This window comes from Microplitis demolitor, chromosome 10, assembly GCF_026212275.2.
Source record: "Microplitis demolitor isolate Queensland-Clemson2020A chromosome 10, iyMicDemo2.1a, whole genome shotgun sequence".
NCBI classification, from domain to species: domain Eukaryota; kingdom Metazoa; phylum Arthropoda; class Insecta; order Hymenoptera; family Braconidae; genus Microplitis; species Microplitis demolitor.
This window is the reverse complement of record NC_068554.1, coordinates 2,067,742-2,088,259: the sequence shown is the minus strand read 5'-3', so window position 1 is coordinate 2,088,259 and position 20,518 is coordinate 2,067,742. Positions and strand designations below refer to the sequence as shown.

Sequence of the window (20,518 nt, the reverse complement as noted above, 5' to 3'; positions counted from 1 at the left end):
AAAATTTTTACTTACAACTGTTATAAAAATATATAATAATTTGTGAAATATTGGTTGTAATATTGTGCAAATTCAGATGTATCTAAAAAAAATCAATGTTTTTCTTTGTTTTTAATTTTAATTTATGGAAAAAATTATTAAAGTGATATTAGATATATTAAACAGTTTTATTTCTTGAGTATATAAAAAGGATTTTTTAACTTTCCGCTATAAAAATAGAAAATTTTGACAAAATAAAAAAAGGTATTGGTTTGGATCCGATTTTTGGAACTCCTTTTCAAGTCCTAAGAAAACTACTTTGTCTATTTTTGGAGTGATGTCTATATTTGTATGTGTGCGTGCATGTATGTCAACCAATAATTCTTATGGTGCTGAGTTCACAGCAGAAGAACATAAGTGAATATTAGAGTAGCACTCAAACTCGATTTTCTTAGCAGGAAGTTAAAAATATATATAATTCCTATTCGACGTTAATAAATATTAGTATTTTATTATTATGTTTTATTTATGAATATAAATACTATAAAAAGGCACTTATATAATGTTAATTAGATGAATACTAGAACCCGTGACGAGCGCAAGTGCAGCTGCCTTAGTATTAACATTTGATATATTTTTAACAATTATAAACTAGTATTACCTTACTGCAATTTAATATATTACTTTCAATGAAATAAAATATCTATAAAGAATAAACTTTCAAACTACCTGGCCAGACGGCCAACAAAACTTGAAAATTATTAAAATTTTTTAAATTTCTATAAAACAATAATCAGGTTTTCAGTGTGCTTATCAGTCTAAGCCCCACCGAAACAATACTTTTTTTAAACTTTCATAAATCGTTGAAAAATATATAGTCGTCGCGTTATGAGTCCGCTGACTTATTTTCTATTGAAGCCATTTCCCCTCCATATCCATGACTTAGGAAATAATCATGTCAGACTCACACGCTTGTAAGGGAAGTTTCTCTCAGCCCCTGTGGCGGGTTCATAACGCGACTAGACTAATAATTTTTTTTCAACACGTAACAATATGATAGACACCGGCAATTATCATTAACTTTTTTTCTCAAGGAAAAAATCGCTCAATAAGTAATTTTCAATAATAGTATAAAACATTAATTAAGTTATAATTACACTTAAATTATGTCTTTTTTATTGAATTTAAATTTAAAAAATGGATCCTGCATATTTTGAATAAAGAAATTGCGGGTTTGATTGAGATAATGGCAGACCGGTGGTTAGCATTAATAAAAAATTCTGAGATATGTTTTAATCACTAAATAGATGCCCATTTTTCAGTCAGTTTCATTGGAAATATGTGTCGTTTGATCCTTAATTTTTCTTTTGAGACTTTGTCGTTGATGTTCGTATTCAAAATCGTCTTCACTTAAATTCAGTCTCAAAATCTAAAAAAAAAATTTTCATTAAAATATATATATAATTTATAAAATGTATGTATTAAAAAATTAAACAACAAATATTACATGATAAACTAAATTTTCTTCTTCCATAATTTCTTGTGGAGGATTTCTCAACACTTGCAAAGTTTCATACATTGTTGGGCAGCATTTAGTTGAAGATGTCCGTCCTAGACATCCTTTTAATAAAACTAATCCTACTTTGAAAATAACTTTTACACCTTCACACAAAAACATGTCCCAAATGCGTAGAATACTTTCCCAAGGTAGCGTTCTTGTATAGACACACAGAAACCATTCTGTCATATATAAAATTGGCTCCATTTTTTGTTTTTTCTGAAACAAAATAAATAATAGAATAGAATACAAATTATTATTAGAAAAATGTATTATTTAATATTTACTAAATGTTTATATGCAACAGGAGACACTCGTTTTAGCAGAGCGAACAGAATGTCACCGTCACGTTGGAGCGTTTCCATTCCTTGATTATAATACCCAACTAAATATTTATCACACACAGCAACAAGACACCAAAAAGCTTGAACTGCAGGCATATGCATTAGAAGAAATGCTGCAATCGGTGCTTGTGCTTGACAATACCCTACTTTACTATTCAAAATAGAATACGCTTTCAAGACTTGAAACAATTCTTGTTGCCCAGGAGCATTATCCACAAACATTTCATGGTGTGGAAATTGACGATGGAGATCTTTTTTTATATCTTCAAGATACTTTGGATCTCCAGTTCGTTTTATCAATTCATCATACAAACGGGGATTGTCGTTCATCAACGACTGGCCACCACATAAATTTAACCACGCTCTGAGTCTTACAGATGGGGGTATACCTTTCCTACATCTTTCTCTAACTTTACGATAGTTATGTTTCATAAAGGAATTCCAATTGTTTAGCATGAAAATCCATTTCTTTTCTCTTCTTAAAATTATCACAGATGGTATTGCTTGCTTCCTACAAATAAATAGTATACCGTGAGACAATTAAAAAAAAAATTTGATTTTTGTTTTTACCTTTCAGGGCTGTATTGCGAACCTCCTAAAAACCCATGCCTATCAGGTACTGTTGAAAAAACTGACCCGCATTGATAAATGCTACTAACTTCCGATTCAGATTCCAAATTTATATCTTCCTCATTATTATATGACTTCAAAGCGGCCATAGAATTTTTTTATTTACTTTGTGAATTTTAAAATTCACTCTTACAAATACAATCAACTGGTATATATTTATTGAGATACTGTCATTATAAAAAATCTTTAATACTCAAATTTTTTCTAAAAAAAAAAAAATATAAAACTACATTTTTCTATTGAGCTGTGATGAAGTTAATCTTTTACTTTATTTAAATTTTACTTACTTTTGTTAATTAGCGCAAATTTATAATTGAACATTAGAATAAAAATATAACTTGTTTGTAATATGAAATGAAATATTAAAAGCAAATTATTTCTTCCATACAAGGTAGTAAATTCTTTAATATAATCGATTAATAATTTTCACATCTGCAACGTAAAATATATTTTTTAATAGAATACGCGAAAAATGATAACAGATTTAAAAAGAGTCTTGTTTATTATTTGCTGTACATTCTGTAAAATTTACAATCTGTAGATATTTAAATGGAGAAAATTCCACACAAAATTTATTAATGCGTATTGTCAAGCATAAATTAACATATCATTTTATGAATTGAACACTTGAGCAATAAAAATACCAAAATTACTTCATAAGTAACTAGTTATTTATTTACTTAGTATGTATAGTCACCAAGGAATTTGTCTCCCACTATATGTATTTAAAATAAGTATGATTATTATACAATACTAAGAAGAATAGATATGTTATCTATTTTTTATCACTCCCCTCCAATATCTGATGCTAATAACAAACGGATACCTCTGTTAAAATTGTCAGCAAAAGTTGAGCGAGTTTGCGACTACCTTTCTGTCAAATTACTCATGGTGCAAAGGCAGAGGAACTGGACAAAAGTTAACGTCAGAATATTTGCCGCTAATTTAAAAGACATTTTACGGATGGCTGATTTGATTATTTGGGCTGAATCATTCTGACGGCAAAATGACAGAAATATACTCCCAGATTTTAACATCAAGTAAACTGCACAAAGTTGACGTTAGAATTTTAAGGAAACTTTTGTTAAATAAACACTTGCTCAGCCTAGTTTACTTTCGTTTTATCGTCCAATACTGGTCATCGATTGCTGCTGGGGAAATTTACTTTGATTTGACAGCAAATAAACGTCAATTTTTGTTGTTTAGTTTTAGTTAGCAATATGAGTGTTACAGTATAAATCAACATTAAATTGACCACAAATCTTGCTCTTTAATTTTCTTATCCGATACCGGACGCAGTTTTGACAAATTCAATTTCCAAGTTGATGTTAACTAACAGACAAAATAGCTATTGGAATAATTTAATCATGGCGGATAGTTATAGTAAATTTTCTACATATTCAGATAAATAATTTGACTGCAAGTGACGGAATGAACGGCAAAATTTGATGATAAGTTGATTCTAAAAAAGTTGGGGTATACTTACGTAAATTGACGTCAACTTGTTGCTCAGGGTTACAAGCCCGTTACAGGGGTGGGGTATGATTATAAAAATTCCTGTATCGCCACCTGCTCAGCAGCCGACAACCGGAACTCACACGCCCTTTTTTTCAAGCGTGTGTGTACATGATATCTCTAAATGTCATTGATATCTCTTGAACGGATGATCCGATTTCGATGGTTAAGGCGGCATTTGAAGTGGATTTTAGAACTTAGAGCTTAGATTTTAAAATCTATCAAAAAACTCAATTTTTACAGATTAGGAACATGTCATCTCGAATGCCGCATCAAAGATTCAAATCGGTTTATCCGTTCAAGTTAGAAAATACATTAAGACGTACATACCCTGATTACAAAAACGATTCAAAATGATTAGAAATGATTCAAAACAATTCAATTTGAATACTATATACATTCACCATAGAGTAAATCGTTTTGTTTAATCAGGGTACATACACTTGGACATCATTTCAAAAACAGCCAGAATGGCTTCTTAAGACTTCGAAAAGTCGCTTTTGTTTAAAATTCGATTTTCAAAACTCTCATCGGAACCAATAACTTCTTTTATTTTTTGAAAATTTTCAATTTTCTTAGCGGGAAGTTAAAAAAAAAAATTATACTAATATTTTGGTTTCTTGGTAATCAAAGTCCACATAAAAGACATCCGTTGATAAAATTCGAGGAGCCGACATCCAAAGATGACAGAAGTCTGGGAACTGACCTGGAAATCAGCTGGTTTTCGCATTTACCTATACATGAAAATGACCATTCAGATTGAGACTTCAATCGATACATTTCCGAATGTGTAGTAGATCTATGATTATTTAAAAAATCAGCTGCAATAGTAAAGTTACAAAATATAGTTTTCTTTACAAAAATTCAATAATAACAAAAAAAAAAAAAAAAAAAAAAAAAATGATATGGTCAAAGTACCTTCAGTTTTCCCTAGAATTAAATACTATAAGTAATTAGCAAAATTAAAAAATATAATAATCGCATTTTGATTTCAGCGAATTTAATTTTGAATAAATTTCATTTTATAGATTAAATAATAAGACTTTTAAATTTATTTTTAATTTAAATGTGTAGCAATTCATTTGTTTCTATTTACTTTAGCGATTAATATTTCTACTTAATGTTATCTATGATTGAAATCATTCTCTGAAAAAATAAAAAAAAAAAAACTGTTTTCTAAAAATAAGATTTATTAATGAAATTCTGTGAATGTTTATTAATGAGAACTTGGTAGCTCTAAATTATAGGATTTAAAATATATAAGGAATAAAAAACTAACGAGGTATAAAGATGAAGGACACTAATGGCTTGTAGTTGAATCATGTTAAAAGGAGAGAATAAAAAACTTCTGATTGAATGGAAAAAATACATACTCAGTAAAACACTAGAAAAGGAAAACTATTTGGAGAAAAATTATTTTCCCATCTGTTGTAACAATGAATTATTACCGATTCTTGTCAATTGGTAGGAAACAGAGTTTTCGCGTGCATCATCGACTGTTTTTAAAAATAGTGTAACTATGTACGGAATAAGCAAAGGCATGCAAAATTTAAGTGTATCATTTATACCTCTAATTAAAAGAATCGATGTCCAAATGCTTTCAGGCATTCAATTCACTGAAATGATATCCATAATCGAGTGTCATTTACGCGCTGTCTTATTCTCCATTTTTAATCCAGTCCGATAGAAGTAATCCGTCAATATATAGATTGGCTTAAAGCTCTGTTTCACACAATTGACAAAATTTAAATAATCCGAATTATTGCATATTCACGGCGACATACAAGTTATTCCCGCAAATTTATCAATGTGAGAACAATATTTATCCAAGAAGAAATATTCCACTTCGAAAATCCTCCATTACTACTCTTTAATATTGACGCAAGTTAATTCCGGTAGATTTATTATCATACTTAATTTCTTTCACGCCACGTTTTTTTTTTCATTATTGAAATCCAACTGATCCTCCAAACATTTCATTTTTGTAAAATCCCACCGAAACGCAAAGTCATTTTATAGAGATTAATTATTCTTCAAATCCTCTTGAATATTATAAATTAATCTTGTCATGCCTATTGAACTATTTCGGAACACTTATTTAAACGTGCACTAACAAAACGCGAATTTATCTATCTTTGATTTAACTAACGCAAAAAATGACTCTATATTAATTAAGTTGCAAATTAATTATCAGTAAAAATTAAAGCGAATGTTTTACTATTTTCAAAAAGAATAAAATACTATTTCTTCTTTTAAAATAGAGACGTTATGAATTTATCTGTTTAAAATTAAACTAATAGTCACTTCCCACATTTCATCCGATTTTATAATCCTGATCCTGATTTTCCTCTTGTTAACATTCCTTAATGTCCGATTAATCCCATCGACGATTAAGTTATAATCCTGTATATAATATTACTCTCGGAATAAACTCCATCCAAAATACGCGGTCCATCCCATTCCATCGTCAAGAGAATATGTATAATATCCATCGAAGAAGTAACGTTCATGTGGATATGAGTTTTTCATTCATTGTGTTACAATCCAATCCAATATACAAAAGAAGAAAAAATACATTAGTTCTTTCATTGTATACGCATAAATATATATGTATATATATATAAATATATATACATATATATATTTATATACACATATAATCTTATTTCATTGAAAAAATCAAATCATGAGTAATAAATACATTAATTACTTAATTAATAAACACAAACTGCACAAATAAATGTAATAATAATAATTATAATTTTTAAATTTTGTTGTTCTTAATTTGTTTTCCTTCAATTATTAGCAACACTACAGTATAAGTCAAACTTTCAAATTTAATTTTAAAGATTTTGAGTCGTACAATTAAAAGAAAACAAATCGATGTTTAATTATTTATTTAAGTTTCTAATGCTATACCGGGTGAATTTAAAATTGAATTTTTTTAAAATTTCACTCAATTTTAAAATAAAAGTAGTTTTTCTATAAATTATATATGTATGCACCGGTATTACAATTAGACTCTTAAATTATTTTATACATTTATATGTTAAATCAAAAAGCTTTGAAACCAACTATTTTTTTTTTTTTGGTGATATTTTTTGTTTTTATGTATGCAATTAATAAGATAATGATAAGCCGTCTTTTTTAGCTATGAACAAAATCATTGATAAAACACCAAGCGTTAAATTTTGTTCAGAATACCGTCTATGCCCTGATTGGGATGAACGCCTCTATTCATGGATGAATGCCTCTATTTTGGTATAATTTCAGAAACTTTGACACTACATATCAGTCCATAAATCATATGATAAGAGGAATAAAATTTCGAAATTATTTCCGTTTAGTTTTTGAATCATTTGACTTTAAAAAAAAAGCATTTTTATTTTATCATTTGATAAAGCGGAAACTATTTTGATTAAAAAACATAAAAAGACAATTGAGTAACCGGTTTAGGAAAGTCCTAGCACTTTTTTTTCTATGAGATTTAAAATATTATCAAACATATATTTTTGTATATCCGTAAAATCGATTGGATTGATAATTTACGATTTAATTTTTAAAAAACTTTAAACTACTCTATTAATTTTGAATTTCAACTAAATCAAACTTTAAATAAATCATTTCTGTTGCTACAAGACTCATTTTTATCGATTCTCATATGAAAAATATAGTTAAAAAAGATGACTTTTTACACATCTACCCATACATACACGGACCTCTTTTCGAAAACAATTTTTTTTCAAATCACAAAATGTAGATATCTGTTAATACCTCTTGCGTCAAGAAATACTTGTTTTCTGAGTAGAAATTCATTCTTATAAAACATATATGAGAATCTATTGGATGAAATGATTTTTTTTAGTAGAGGAACGATGTATGCATTCAAATTGAAAAATTCTATAACGGAAGCTGACCAACGGGTGGAGATAAATAAAAAACTATATTACGAACGCTTTTTTCTATATGTACAAAAAAACAACCAACTAGTTAAAAAAAATAGTTGATAATAAAGTTCAAAGATTTGATTTCAAATATTATATAGTTATGTGAGCACTCACGTTTGCCTAAAAAATGTATTTAATTTTATGTAGGCAACTATTTTATTGATGATCTTTTGAATTCTCTTAGATATTTCCAAAAGTTAATTTTAAAATTAATTATAGATTACAATTATCAAACGTAATTGACGTTTATACTAATTGAAATGGATTCAACTATTACGTAAAAAAATTTTGGTTCAACCATGAGTTGGCCATCTAGAGAAGACGATATTTATTTGATGGGCGTCCATTCATTTTTAAAATATAATTCAGTATTTTTATTTCGTACGATCGTGTTACGGTTAAAACTTAAAAATATTTTTAAGAAAAAAAAAATGAAAATGAGCTCAACGGAATGTATTACTCTGATAGAATTAATTTTAGAAATGTTATAAATTTAATGATGCAATCATAAAAAATTCGTTTAGCATAATTATATTAATCCTTCCATATTCTTAATAAGTATGTATATACTTTTGCGTCCATGTTATTATAGACGTAATATTTTTAACTATTAAATTGAAAACGAAATAACAACCATTTCTAATGGAAAAATAATTATTAGATAAAATATTTAGGGGTAGCATCATTTCAGTTAATTTAAATTGGAAATAAGATAATTAATATTCACATAAAAAAATAGTGAGACGTGGCAAAGCAAAGGAGTCGTTCAATTTTCGATTATTGTATCATGTGAGACATATACGTACACACTAGTCGTACGAACGAGACCTGGAACGTGATCTTGATCGCGAATAATTGCGTCGTAATGGGGAATAAGTTGGTGAGCCTCGACGACGTGGACTGTAACTTCGTGAACGGCTGCGGCCTCTTTCGCGATCTTCACTGCGACCACGTTCACCCGTAGCATGATCTTCTTTTACTCTGATGTAAGCAACTTCACCCTACCAATCAGACAATATAATTATGTATCAGTATATTATAATTCAAATGTTTCTTTTAAATTAAAGATTTAAAACAAACCTCATGGGATCGAAATCTTGAGTCGTCTAATTTTTTTACTGCATATTTCATGTCTTCATACCGAAGAAATTCCACAACACCCGTACCATCTTTGTAAACGTCAGCAAAACATACATCCCCAGCTTCTCGCATGTGGTCTTTTAAATCCTGCCAGCTACCAGATGGAGGTAATCCAGTTACAAGGACTCTGTACTGCGATCTACGTGCAGGTGGACCTCGCCCTCGTGAGTTTCCCATATCTCCACGACCTCCTCTGCTATTGTCACCACCTCCGCGACCTCCGCGGAAGTTATTACTAGGACCTCCACCCCGAGGGAATTCTACTCTCAGTCTATACCCATCATAGTCGTAACCGTCTCTAGCATGAACAGCATCTTCAGCGTCCCTAAAAATAACAGTATATATATACATAAAAAAATGATATTTTATAAATGCTTATAAATAAATAAAAACTTGTATGATTGAACCTCGGGTCATCAAATTCAACGAAGGCAAATGGTGGTCCTCGACGATTTTTCAAGTCAACAAATGTAACTTTGCCGAATTTGTAAAATAAATCCTGAATATCTTTTGTTCTGATGTCTGGGGGTAAATTTCCTACGTAAATTCTACACTCATTTCTGCCACCATGAGACATAATGATAAATATTGGAGAAACTAAACACTTTAATCAAAAATATAAATATATGATGATGGTTGCGTATTGTACTCTTATGCCAATTTGGTGTAAATTAAACAAGATGGCAGTTACCGGTGAGCAAGTGATACACAGTTAGTACTAAATATAAACTCGATAACTAGAACGACAGAGAGCAATCTTCATGAGTCCAAGGGTAGTAATGTATTTCTAGTTATCTTTTGGATCAACTGAAGCGATGCAATTGCCATCTGCGAAGTGCGGGATGTTCTCCAACTATGGAAGTCTTATTTTTTTTAAACTTCCTGAATAGCCGTCTGACTACAAGTTGACGGAAAACTTTCTTGATGCTTCTTTTCTGTAATTTTCATCAGTCCCTTTACAAAGTTTAGCAACACTCGTCATTAAAATAGTTATTTCGCCCGCAACTTGTTGTAAACTTGCAGCTAAAACTTGACGTCAAAATTCCTACTCGTTGGCGTACGCAACAGTTGACAGCAACTTGCTGCTAAGTTAAACACAATTATTTTGCGTGTAAAAAGTTACCAAAAACTTAAGGGAAACTTTTGCTGTCAAATTGCCTGCTTATTGTGGCTACAAATTGTTGCAAACTTGTAGCAAATAGCTGTGTAAAAAAATGTTACTAACTTGGCACAATGACCGAAGCTATTTCTCTATAAAAAATTTAGTTATTTGTCAGTTTTCAATCAGTAATCTATTGGTTGTCATTTCGATGACAATTCTGTAGAAAATCTGTTATTTAGTTACAGTCATTTGTTTTCGAGACAGGTAATTAATAACAAAAAAAAATCATAAGTCGGAAACAATTTTACGTCAAATTGAAAGACCTTTTTGCAGAAATTAAAAATCTTTGATATTTAATATAAAAATTTGAAAATTTTCTTTACTTTATACGGGCTACAAAAAAAATAAACAAAAAAAAATTAAAGTTTACTTTACCCGCCATTTTCATCATGGTTGCAATGCATTCTGGGTTGATAGAAGATTCTGATAGAAGACCCTAATTGAGGACCAATCAGAACTCAGTAAGTGCAGCCACAGGCGCTTCAATCTTTAGTCCGAACGACAAATTTTTGGTATCGGTTCGTGCAAGCAAAAGTCATTGCATTAATTACTCAATATTAATTATAAAGTTATAATAGATTAGTAGAAAAAATTACGAGTATTTTTAACTTAAATTTATAGAGGTTGTTACGCAAAAAGGTATGTAATTATTTTATAAAATATGTCACATTTTTCCCAAATATTCTCTTCATGCGACGACTAATTTTTGATTTTTTTTTTTTACATATTTATTAATCGCAGAAAATTTATTTTTTATTTCCTTTATCGATAAAAATTGATATTTAATTGACCTAGTTGTCAATCGCCCACGATCTATATCTATTTTTATTTTTTATCGACAAAACATTTTTTTACTCTACTAGTAGTCAACCATAAAAGCTTTCCAAGTTCGGTTTTTATTTGTGATGTTTTTTTTAATTTAATAAATATATAAGTAATTAAAATATGCCAGCTTTTGATGTTCATGCGGTTGTTAAAGTTTGTCGTGTGCCGCTGAACAGGTTACTAAATATCTATGTATTAAAACCAGAAATAACTTCTCCCAAAAATGTTTTGATTTTTTTTTACGCTCTGGTATCAATTTTTTTAAGGCCATAGGAAATCTTTTACTTATAATCAAAAATAACTTCTCCGGTTTTTATTTTTCTAAAGCTCTGGTATCAATTTTTAAAGGTCATGAGAAAGTTTTTTCATTGGGAATTGTAATTTTCTTTAAGAAAATTGTTTTTAAATTTATTTCAAATTTTTGCTGGCTGTAATTTTACTACTAATTTAAATAATTAAGTTTATATATACTAGCAAAATTAGAGCATGAACTAAAAGAGTATTTGTCACGCAAAATGTAGGATTTAGTCAATATCGATAACCAATTTTATTTTTCAAGGTATCAAATTGTTAAATCAATGATTGAATAAGCTCACATTTCAGGCTACACTTTTTTTTTTATCAAATATTTCAATTTCTCATTTTTTTTTTTGTGTAAATGATAAACAAATAAATTTTGATAAACTGTTTTAGTAATGTTTCCATGACAACCAATCATCATACCAAAATAATAAAAAATATAACAATCTAATTTACACAAAACCAAATATGGAGAACTCTAGATAAAAATCTTATATTTTATGTTCCAATAATCCGATAGATTTATAATTTATTACAAGCGTTAATTTTAAGTTCTTTTTTTTTAAGTATTAATTAAGGACCAGTTTTTAAACCGGGTTTAAATTAATATTGCTCTATACATTAATATATAGATATATCAGTGATAGTAATTTAAACCGGGTTTGAATGGCCCTAAGATATAAAAACTAGTAAAGGAAAATAAAAGTAATTGTTATTAATTTTATTATCGCAGGCCATACAAAATGTCAGACCGTAAAGCTGTGATCAAAAACGCCGACATGTCGGAGGAGATGCAACAAGATGCCGTTGATTGTGCAACTCAAGCACTAGAGAAATACAATATTGAAAAGGTATAACCAGATGAAAATCATAATTTGAATATTGAAGACATTCTTACAATTTGTTTATTTATTTATTTTTTTTTTTTTTTAGGATATTGCTGCATTTATAAAAAAAGAATTCGATAAAAAATACAACCCAACGTGGCATTGTATTGTTGGACGCAATTTCGGCAGCTATGTAACACATGAAACAAGACATTTCATATACTTTTACTTAGGTCAGGTAGCAATTCTTCTATTCAAGAGTGGATAAGCTGGTTTCTTACTCTCTTATCTTAAATTATATTTCCCTATCCTCTATCAATTTCGTAATCAATATAAAATTTTTCAATTCAAATTAAATATGTGAACATTTATATATAAATATATATATATTTATATATATATATACTGGTTGTAACCGATAAAGATATATAACATAAAAATCTAATGAATATATCAATTTCCGATATTGTTAATTCTCCGGATAATAAAGTTTTAAATGCTAACTTAGAAAAAAAAGTCTAAGAGTATGAAAACTTACTAGAAAAAAAGACATACTCCTTTACATGATGGAATGTATCGCGTATGCCAAAAAAAAAACTGTTGTGTTCTGTTTTATATTAGGTATATTTTATAGTTAAGTTCAGTGCTGGCGGTTTTTACTCAAAGAATTTATGAGAATGGAAATTGACATTTAAATATTAATGTACAAATTGATGTATACTTAAAGATCAAAAATTAAATTGTATCATCTCTTGAATGACAGAAAACTAGTGAATAACAGTCGCCAATATTGAATATTAATTTTCATATTTACGTTACCTATAATTTTATAAAAAATAAAACAAATTTAAATCATCTGTATCTGTATAACGTACATTTTTTATGCACGATTAGTATGCACTTGAATATCAAAATTAAAAGCTATAAAAACAATGATATAGTAATAGCATAACAAAAGAATATCTTATTCATTAAGAAAGTAATGAATCAATCTATATGTGTTACCGCCACTATACATTATAAGTAGCAAAAATCTTACCAGCTTATCGTGATATATTTGTAAATTAAAAAAAAATTAATTGTTTGAATTTGAAAATTTTTTTTCTGTACTTTTCGCCATACATTATTTTATAGTAAAAATATTAAGTATTACAGAGGTATGAATGCAATAATATCACTTAATATATTTTTCTGTTTCAAAAATAAAAAACGTATCAAAAAGTAATATAAAAAATATTTAAATAATTTAATTACTTTGTTAGATTTTTAAATTTAAAATTAACGGAAATTAATCTCAATCTTTTTCTGTACTCATATATATATTGTGTAAAATTGGCTGGTTTAATAATACTTATTAAATAACCATTGAAGAACTGGTTGCTTAAATAAATTAATTGTTCTTTAATCTGAAAAAACTTCTAATTAAATCTTTTAATTTACTATTAATTAAATAATACGAACAATTCGTTAAAATTATTTACTGTTTAATAAAAAATAACTTTAGCAGATAATCTAAAGCTAATGAAAATTTTTACGTTGTTTTATTTTTATATTATATTGTATATTTAATATAATTCAAGTTTTTACGTACAAGTGTTTTTAAAAAATCCAAGTGTATGTTTAAGTACTTAATAATATTCTTAATTTAAAAACTTATAATTATGGCACAAATTTTTAAGATAAAGGTAAAAATTATTGATAGAACGTAATGGGCATTGATTATAATTAAATATATTCTTTATTTATAAAATTAACTGTTATCAATTCGCTTGGTAAATACATAATTATACATACGATTGTATCTAATCTTGATACAGTTCCTCATTTGCATAAAATAATCGGCAATTGTGGACAATTATTTTATATTTTGAATCCGGAGTGTATAGCAACTACTCCAAACGTCAAATTTTTATAGGTGACCTGCCTAAATCCAGCCTCTTCTATCATACCCTGAAACATTTCATCGTTAAATGGAATGATTTCATTTATTATTTAAATTACATACTTTTAATTCCTCTTGTTTTGGAAATTTTCTGATGCTTTCGACTAAATATTGATATGGTTCCCATTGACCGGCAATCAATTTTCCCATTACAGGTATGAGTTGAAATGAATATTGATCATAGAGCCTGAAATCAAACAATATAGGGAGCATATAGTACTTTGTCCTGTGTATAAATATGCAGTATTATAATTCTACTCACAACTTTACTCAGTTTCAACTCTACTCAGTTTTTTACTCAGTGACAACTCTACTTATAAAGAATTGTTATTTTATCAATCGGCTAAAATACGTGAGTAAAATTTTAGCTAAGTAAAGATATAACTGAGTAAAAGAAACTGAGTAGAGTTGTTGCTACTTTCCTTGAGTAGAGATGAGTTGAATTGTAATACTGTCTAAATATTGTGTACCGTCAACTGATCCCAAGAATTTTATACAAGTGATCCCACTGACATCTGATCCCATCGACATTTAGTTGAAAATCATGAAGATGATGATAGTGAAACTGATGAATTAAATCAGTTGTCAGTTGGATCTAATCCGTGGGATCAGTTGTCTAGAACCTATAAATATATATCATAGACTAAATTGCTACAAAATAAAATATAATACCATTTTAAAGAATCATTAGTTACATGACTAAACTCTAAACACAAAAATCTTCCTCCTGGTTGAAGAACTCTGTATGCTTCTGATAAAACCTAATAAATATTTTTTAGTCAGTAAAAATAATCATTGGATGGCTAAATAAATAAATGAAATATTTATTTATAATTCAACAGATTGATATTTTTAGTAGCAGTACCTTGTCAATATGAGTTACATTTCTAATTCCAAATGCGATAGTATAAGCAGTAAATGATTCATCAGGACAAGATAATTTCTCAGCATCATTTTGTAACCAGTCTATATTATATCCATTTTCACTTGTAAATCCTAGTTTTTTAGCTCGTAGTTTTCCAACGTCTAACATATTTTGATTAATATCCGATACAGTAACATAACTTTTTACATTTTTTGGATTTTTCAAATTATTTAAATAATTTAAATACCGAAAAGTTATGTCACCAGTTCCTCCTGCTGTATCTAACAATTTACTACCATGCGTAGGTGCTAATTCTTGAATGAAAAGATCTTTCCATAGTCGATGTACACCAAAACTCATTGCATCATTCATTAAATCATAAGAGTCAGCAACTTTTTCGAATACTGTGTAAACTAGAAAGAAAAATTAAATGGTTTATTTAAAAAATTCATATAGAACAGATATTTTGGATGAGTGTGAATGTATACAGAGACAGCTTATAAATTTTAACTGAATGTCAGTTAATTAAAAATGAAATTTTAAAAAAAGCGCGTGATGTTCCAATTATCCAACACATTTTTTAATTTTTATTGCATTTTATTTATTTAAAAATTGACGTCAGCTACTTTCACACTCATTTTGAAAATTCCTGACGAATATATTTATGAATTTCATGAATGAAATTTTTTGATTAACAAAATTAATTTTATAAAATAATTATTCAGTTATAAAATTCAAATAAATACCTTCTTTACTTTTATCACTTTCTTTGACGGTTTTAAAGCCAAAATGTGTTGTCGGTTCCTCATTGTTATTCCACTGAGATTTTTGTTCCTCATTTGCGTATGTACTAAAATTAAATCTAAAGGTTTTTGCAAACTCATTCTTTGGTAGAAATAATTTATTACATATGTTTTTTATTAATGTCATTCTTTGTCTATTCAGATGCATTATTTTTGTTTTTTCGAAAAGGTATTAATTTTTATAGGTTATCATTTGTACAATGGATATTTTTTTGTATGCGTCTGAATATAACTGACAGTCAGCAATTTTTCAAATTTTTAAATATAAAAATAAATTGCCATCAAAAATATAATGAAAAAATGCGTATTTAAATATTTGAAAAAGTAGCCCGCGAATTTTTTAAAATTTCAATTATTTAATTAATTTATTTATTTATTTAAAATTTACAACCGTCTCATGTCTGCTACTCATTTTTTTCATTACTTTAATAATTTATGATTTATATATAAATATATACTCTGTTATATATGACAAATTTGAATTTTATTGAGACTTTGTAATAAAAAAAAGTTTTGAAGTAGAGAGACTTTGCTAATATTAAAAACTGTCATTTTCCCACTATTTTTTTATTCTTGAAGGAACTCGGGAATAAAAATTATTTGCATAAATTTTAATCAATCCAAGGGCAAGAATATTATCCAAATAAATATATAGGTGTAAGTAAATAAAAATAAACTTTTACATGAAAAATTATCCAATTTATTCTAACGATTCTCAATAAAAAATTAGTACAGCTATATAAAATACTATTCGATTATTATCGTAACTTTTTATGGATGTAACATCATCAAAAACTCCGTATTAAGACACTATGGTATAATTTTTTATCATAGAGTATGATAAATTATTTTGATTTATACTCTAAAATAAAATATAAATCAGCTGTTCCTCCTAAACGCACTTAATAAAAATAATATATGGCATTATTGTTAAAATAGTATTCTGTGCTTTACAATATCATTACAATAATAAATCAGTTAATTATTTTTGTTATCGTGGTCGACAGTCTTAACAATAATTTTTATAAGCTTCCGTTTATTCAAAATTTCATAATATATAGTTTAAAATAATTTGTTAAAGACAATCAGTTAAAAAAGAAAAGTTACTAACTATTAATTAAAATTTTAAACATATTTATACAATACATTAATTCATTAAAAAATTATTTTATCATAACTTATAATTCTTCAAAATAGGCAACTCTGGCTTTTGTAGATCCAGACTTAACTTTTTTTAGAGTACTGTATTTATTTTCACCAAGTCTAACTTGTTCGTCATGAAGTTGGTCTAAATCACATTGTTTTTCTCCAACTTTCATTACCTCTATTTCAGAGCGTAGCTCACGTAATTGTTCTTGCAAGTGTTTGCTTTTTTCCCAGTAATCAACTCTTTCTTTTTCTATCTCTAATGACAGTTGGTCAACATCTCCATCAGTGATAAGATCATACGATGTCAAGTCTGCAGGTAGTGGGTCGGTATCTAATTGTAAAGTTTGAAGGTCTGCTTGTAAATCGGACGGTAGAACTTGAGTTGATGGAAATATATTTGGCACAGGCTGGTAGTAAATTGTATTAATTTTTTAGTTAATTTATAAAAATAGTATATTGTATGCTGGTATCATGAAAAAGTTGTTTAAAAAATACTTACTGTTATGGTGGCAGTATAAGCATTTCTACTTAAAAATTCTAAAAGTTTTTCTTTTGCTTCTTTCTCTGCTATACGGGCCCGAAGTAATTCATCTTTTAATTTTTCAGCTTCTGCTGCTCTTCTCTCAGACTCTTGGACCAATCTTTCAGTGAGTAATTCCGCTTCCCTTGTTTTGCGTTCCAAATGAACTTTTTCTTCTTCAGTTTTCATGTTATTTAGTCTAATTCGCGTAATCTCTTGCTCAGCTTCAGATGCCTTTTGACTCAGTAGCATGGCTTCTTCCTCAGCTACACGACTTTTTTCTGCTAATAAATCTGCCGTTTCTTCAGATCTTCTCTATAATAATCATAAAAAAAACATTTATGAAAATAAAAATGTTATTTTTCACTTTCAGTTAATATTTCAATCATACCAAGGCTTCGTTGGCAAGACGAATTTCTTCTTGATACTGCAGCAATCGTTGCTCCATTGCAGCTTTTTCTTTTTCAGCTGCTTCACGCAGTTGTTTTTCTTTTGCCAATTTATTTCTTTCTATTTGTCGCCTACATTTAAAAAATACAAGTGAACAAGTCTTCAACAATATATAAAACTAAAATTATCAATATTATATTATTTTTAGTCGAAATAGGGATGTCATTGGACTTTATTTACCTAGACCTTTCCTCTTTGGCTTGGGCTTTCATTTGCTGAACCTCCATGGAATCGGGTTTACGCCTTCTCATAAATAAGTCGTGATTGCCAATACATAGATCAAGAATCTGAACAAATTACACTCAAACATTTTTCTTATCGTTTAATTTAAATATTTAATTAAATATTTACCAGTTTATTCATGCGAACTTTCAACGAAAAAAACACAAAATTTGGCGATGATTTCTCCACTGGTTTGATCACAAATTTCTTATCATCAAAACTTATGTGACGTATTTCAGACCACGTGAATGTTGTTTTGGGAGTTAATTTATTTTCCTTTTCATAAATATTTAATCCAAGGGCTGTTACTCCAAGCCATAAATTTGTTTCTTTTTTATTCTAAAATTAAATAATTGATAATTAAAAAATTTGAAGTCATTAACTGCGAGTTTTCTGAAAATTTTTTTTAATTTCTAAATAACGAGAACTACGAAAGCGATTGATTTAAAATATATTTTCTTATTGAAAGTATAAATCTGAAAAGTATATTAATAATCTTGATTTTCTGTAAAATATTTACATTGATTGGAAAATAATTCACACCATACATATCAAGATCTTGTGCTATTTTTAAATACTCCATTTCTGCTTCATCACGAGACATTCCTCGATGATCAGCGTACCAAATTTTAATGCGATCTTCCCACATTTCTGACGTCATCTGATATTGATCAATTACTCTCTGAGGGAGCAAATGTTCGCTGATTAACATTCCTGGTCTACAGGAAACTTCGTCATAATCTCCATACTATAAATTTATCAAAAATTAAACATAAAACCAACAGAAAAAAAAAACTGATTTTATTTTAATAGCTAGTAACAGAACCTTCGCTTGTACGGCATAAGAAGCCAATAAAACTGAGGCTTCTGGTGGACAATAAATGTCCATTGACAAAATTGCCTGCTTGACTTGAAGAAAAAAAAGATGCTGAGTTACTTCTTGAACTAGTTCTTCTGCGACGTCTTCGGGGTAAAATTTAGCAAGGAACATAAATGGTGTCGTGGGCTGTTGCGAAATTCCTTGGTCCTGTACTTTTTTGTCTAATTTCAGCCATGATATAAATCCCTTAGCGTCTTCGTACTGCAGACCAAAATACCACGTCTCTCTTAGTCCTATTGTTCTACAAACTAGATCAAATAGATCTCTCCCAGTTGCTCTCCACTGAAAATTCAATTTTGTCGATTAAAAAAAAAAATTGTCATGGTATTTGATTAAATATTTATATAAATAAAGTATTAACCTCTAAATTAAATTCTAATTCAGCATCTAGTGTACAAACTTTAATAGGAAAAGATTTTCCCGATTTTTTTCGTCGAAATGGTGGCATTTTACTTTTCATTGTTTTTTACCCAGTCATCGCAGAATATTGTCAATACTTTTGTAAACTTTAAACATCTTTCGTAATAAGTAATAATTATATGAATCACTGGTGTATATTTTTAAATTATTTTAAAATAGATACTAAAAAATAACTCAACATTTTTTATTAACTAATGAAATAACAAAATTTAAACTTTAATAGATTTTTGTGATTTAAATTTCACATTCTTGTCACATAAGTGGATACTTTACACTCTTCCCTACACATTATGATTTAAATATAAAACTTATTATTGCACATAACTAATTATATATTAAAATAATGGGCGTCATTTACACAAATAACAACAAGAAACTGATCTACAAGAAATTTTCTAATAAAAATATGACATTTTACTGTGTGTAGTATACACACAAATGGTAAAACAAATATGCAATTATTATAATTATTATTTTTAGTTTGTCGGGGACAGACAGTTAGATGTATATTACGATGACGTCACACGCGTCCCACACACACGCGCACGTACGTGAAAAAAAACTCAAATTACGAGTGTGAATGTAACTGACAGTTGGGTATTTTAAAATTTTTGAATATGTAAATTAATAAAAATTTTAAAATGTGCAGTTAGATAATTGAAAATTCTGTGCGCGCATTTTAAAAACTTGTTCTATTTTAATTATTTAGTTTATTTATTTAAAATTTGTAAATTGTCTGACGTATGGTACATTCACACTTTTTTAAAGACAGTAAAGTTAGCGAACATTTGACAATTTTATAAATTTTGAAATAATAAAATAAAAATAAAATATTGCACGTTTAGAAAATTCAAAAATTAGTAGATGAATTTTTAAAAATACTCTAGCTTTCTCTTCCCTCTTCTCTTTTTTAAATTTAGTTTAACATATATTCGCTAGATGGACTAAAATGATGTATACTCATTGTCATTAATGCCTGGCCCCCTGCTAGAGTTGTTCCCAGCAGGTGCGCTTTCATTTTGACATCAAATACCTGTCAT

The 20,518-nt window shown here is 28.2% G+C and overlaps 5 protein-coding genes across 8 annotated transcripts; 1 reads left to right on the top strand and 4 right to left on the bottom strand.

Moving 5' to 3' along the window:
• Positions 1-158: 158 nt before the first annotated feature.
• Positions 159-4,414, bottom strand: LOC103571817 (TBC1 domain family member whacked). Of its 4 annotated transcripts, none has more exons than XM_008550120.3 (6): positions 3,998-4,414; positions 2,799-2,943; positions 2,452-2,715; positions 1,825-2,392; positions 1,487-1,756; positions 159-1,408 (listed from the first exon to the last, which is right to left on the bottom strand). In XM_008550120.3, the coding sequence occupies exons 3-6, from the start codon at positions 2,598-2,600 to the stop codon at positions 1,298-1,300; spliced, it is 1,098 nt and encodes a 365-aa protein (XP_008548342.1). In that variant the 5' UTR covers positions 2,601-2,715; positions 2,799-2,943; positions 3,998-4,414; the 3' UTR covers positions 159-1,297. The 4 variants fall into 4 exon arrangements, with proteins under 4 accessions (XP_008548342.1, XP_008548343.1, XP_008548340.1 ...); XM_008550121.3 differs by lacking the exon at positions 3,998-4,414 and adding an exon at positions 3,338-3,398; XM_008550118.3 differs by lacking the exon at positions 3,998-4,414 and adding an exon at positions 3,028-3,329.
• Positions 4,415-5,378: 964 nt separating this feature from the next.
• Positions 5,379-9,903, bottom strand: LOC103571816 (serine/arginine-rich splicing factor 1B). The gene is made up of 3 exons (XM_008550116.2): positions 9,521-9,903; positions 9,054-9,438; positions 5,379-8,974 (listed from the first exon to the last, which is right to left on the bottom strand). Exons 1-3 carry the CDS (start codon positions 9,688-9,690, stop codon positions 8,783-8,785), a joined length of 747 nt encoding a protein of 248 aa, XP_008548338.1. The 5' UTR covers positions 9,691-9,903; the 3' UTR covers positions 5,379-8,782.
• An 830-nt stretch (positions 9,904-10,733) lies between these two features.
• On the top strand, positions 10,734-13,323 carry LOC103571815 (dynein light chain 2, cytoplasmic). The gene is made up of 3 exons (XM_008550115.1): positions 10,734-10,914; positions 12,134-12,251; positions 12,334-13,323. Exons 2-3 carry the CDS (start codon positions 12,144-12,146, stop codon positions 12,493-12,495), a joined length of 270 nt encoding a protein of 89 aa, XP_008548337.1. The 5' UTR covers positions 10,734-10,914; positions 12,134-12,143; the 3' UTR covers positions 12,496-13,323.
• A 619-nt stretch (positions 13,324-13,942) lies between these two features.
• On the bottom strand, positions 13,943-16,184 carry LOC103571814 (2-methoxy-6-polyprenyl-1,4-benzoquinol methylase, mitochondrial). Its single transcript, XM_008550114.3, has 5 exons — positions 15,781-16,184; positions 15,035-15,447; positions 14,842-14,930; positions 14,233-14,356; positions 13,943-14,177 (listed from the first exon to the last, which is right to left on the bottom strand). The coding sequence occupies exons 1-5, from the start codon at positions 15,983-15,985 to the stop codon at positions 14,088-14,090; spliced, it is 921 nt and encodes a 306-aa protein (XP_008548336.1). The 5' UTR covers positions 15,986-16,184; the 3' UTR covers positions 13,943-14,087.
• Positions 16,185-16,541: 357 nt separating this feature from the next.
• LOC103571812 (merlin) lies at positions 16,542-20,008 on the bottom strand. Its single transcript, XM_008550113.3, has 8 exons — positions 19,420-20,008; positions 19,005-19,340; positions 18,699-18,926; positions 18,308-18,517; positions 18,137-18,243; positions 17,898-18,027; positions 17,486-17,821; positions 16,542-17,393 (listed from the first exon to the last, which is right to left on the bottom strand). Exons 1-8 carry the CDS (start codon positions 19,516-19,518, stop codon positions 17,016-17,018), a joined length of 1,824 nt encoding a protein of 607 aa, XP_008548335.1. The 5' UTR covers positions 19,519-20,008; the 3' UTR covers positions 16,542-17,015.
• Positions 20,009-20,518: the final 510 nt, after the last annotated feature.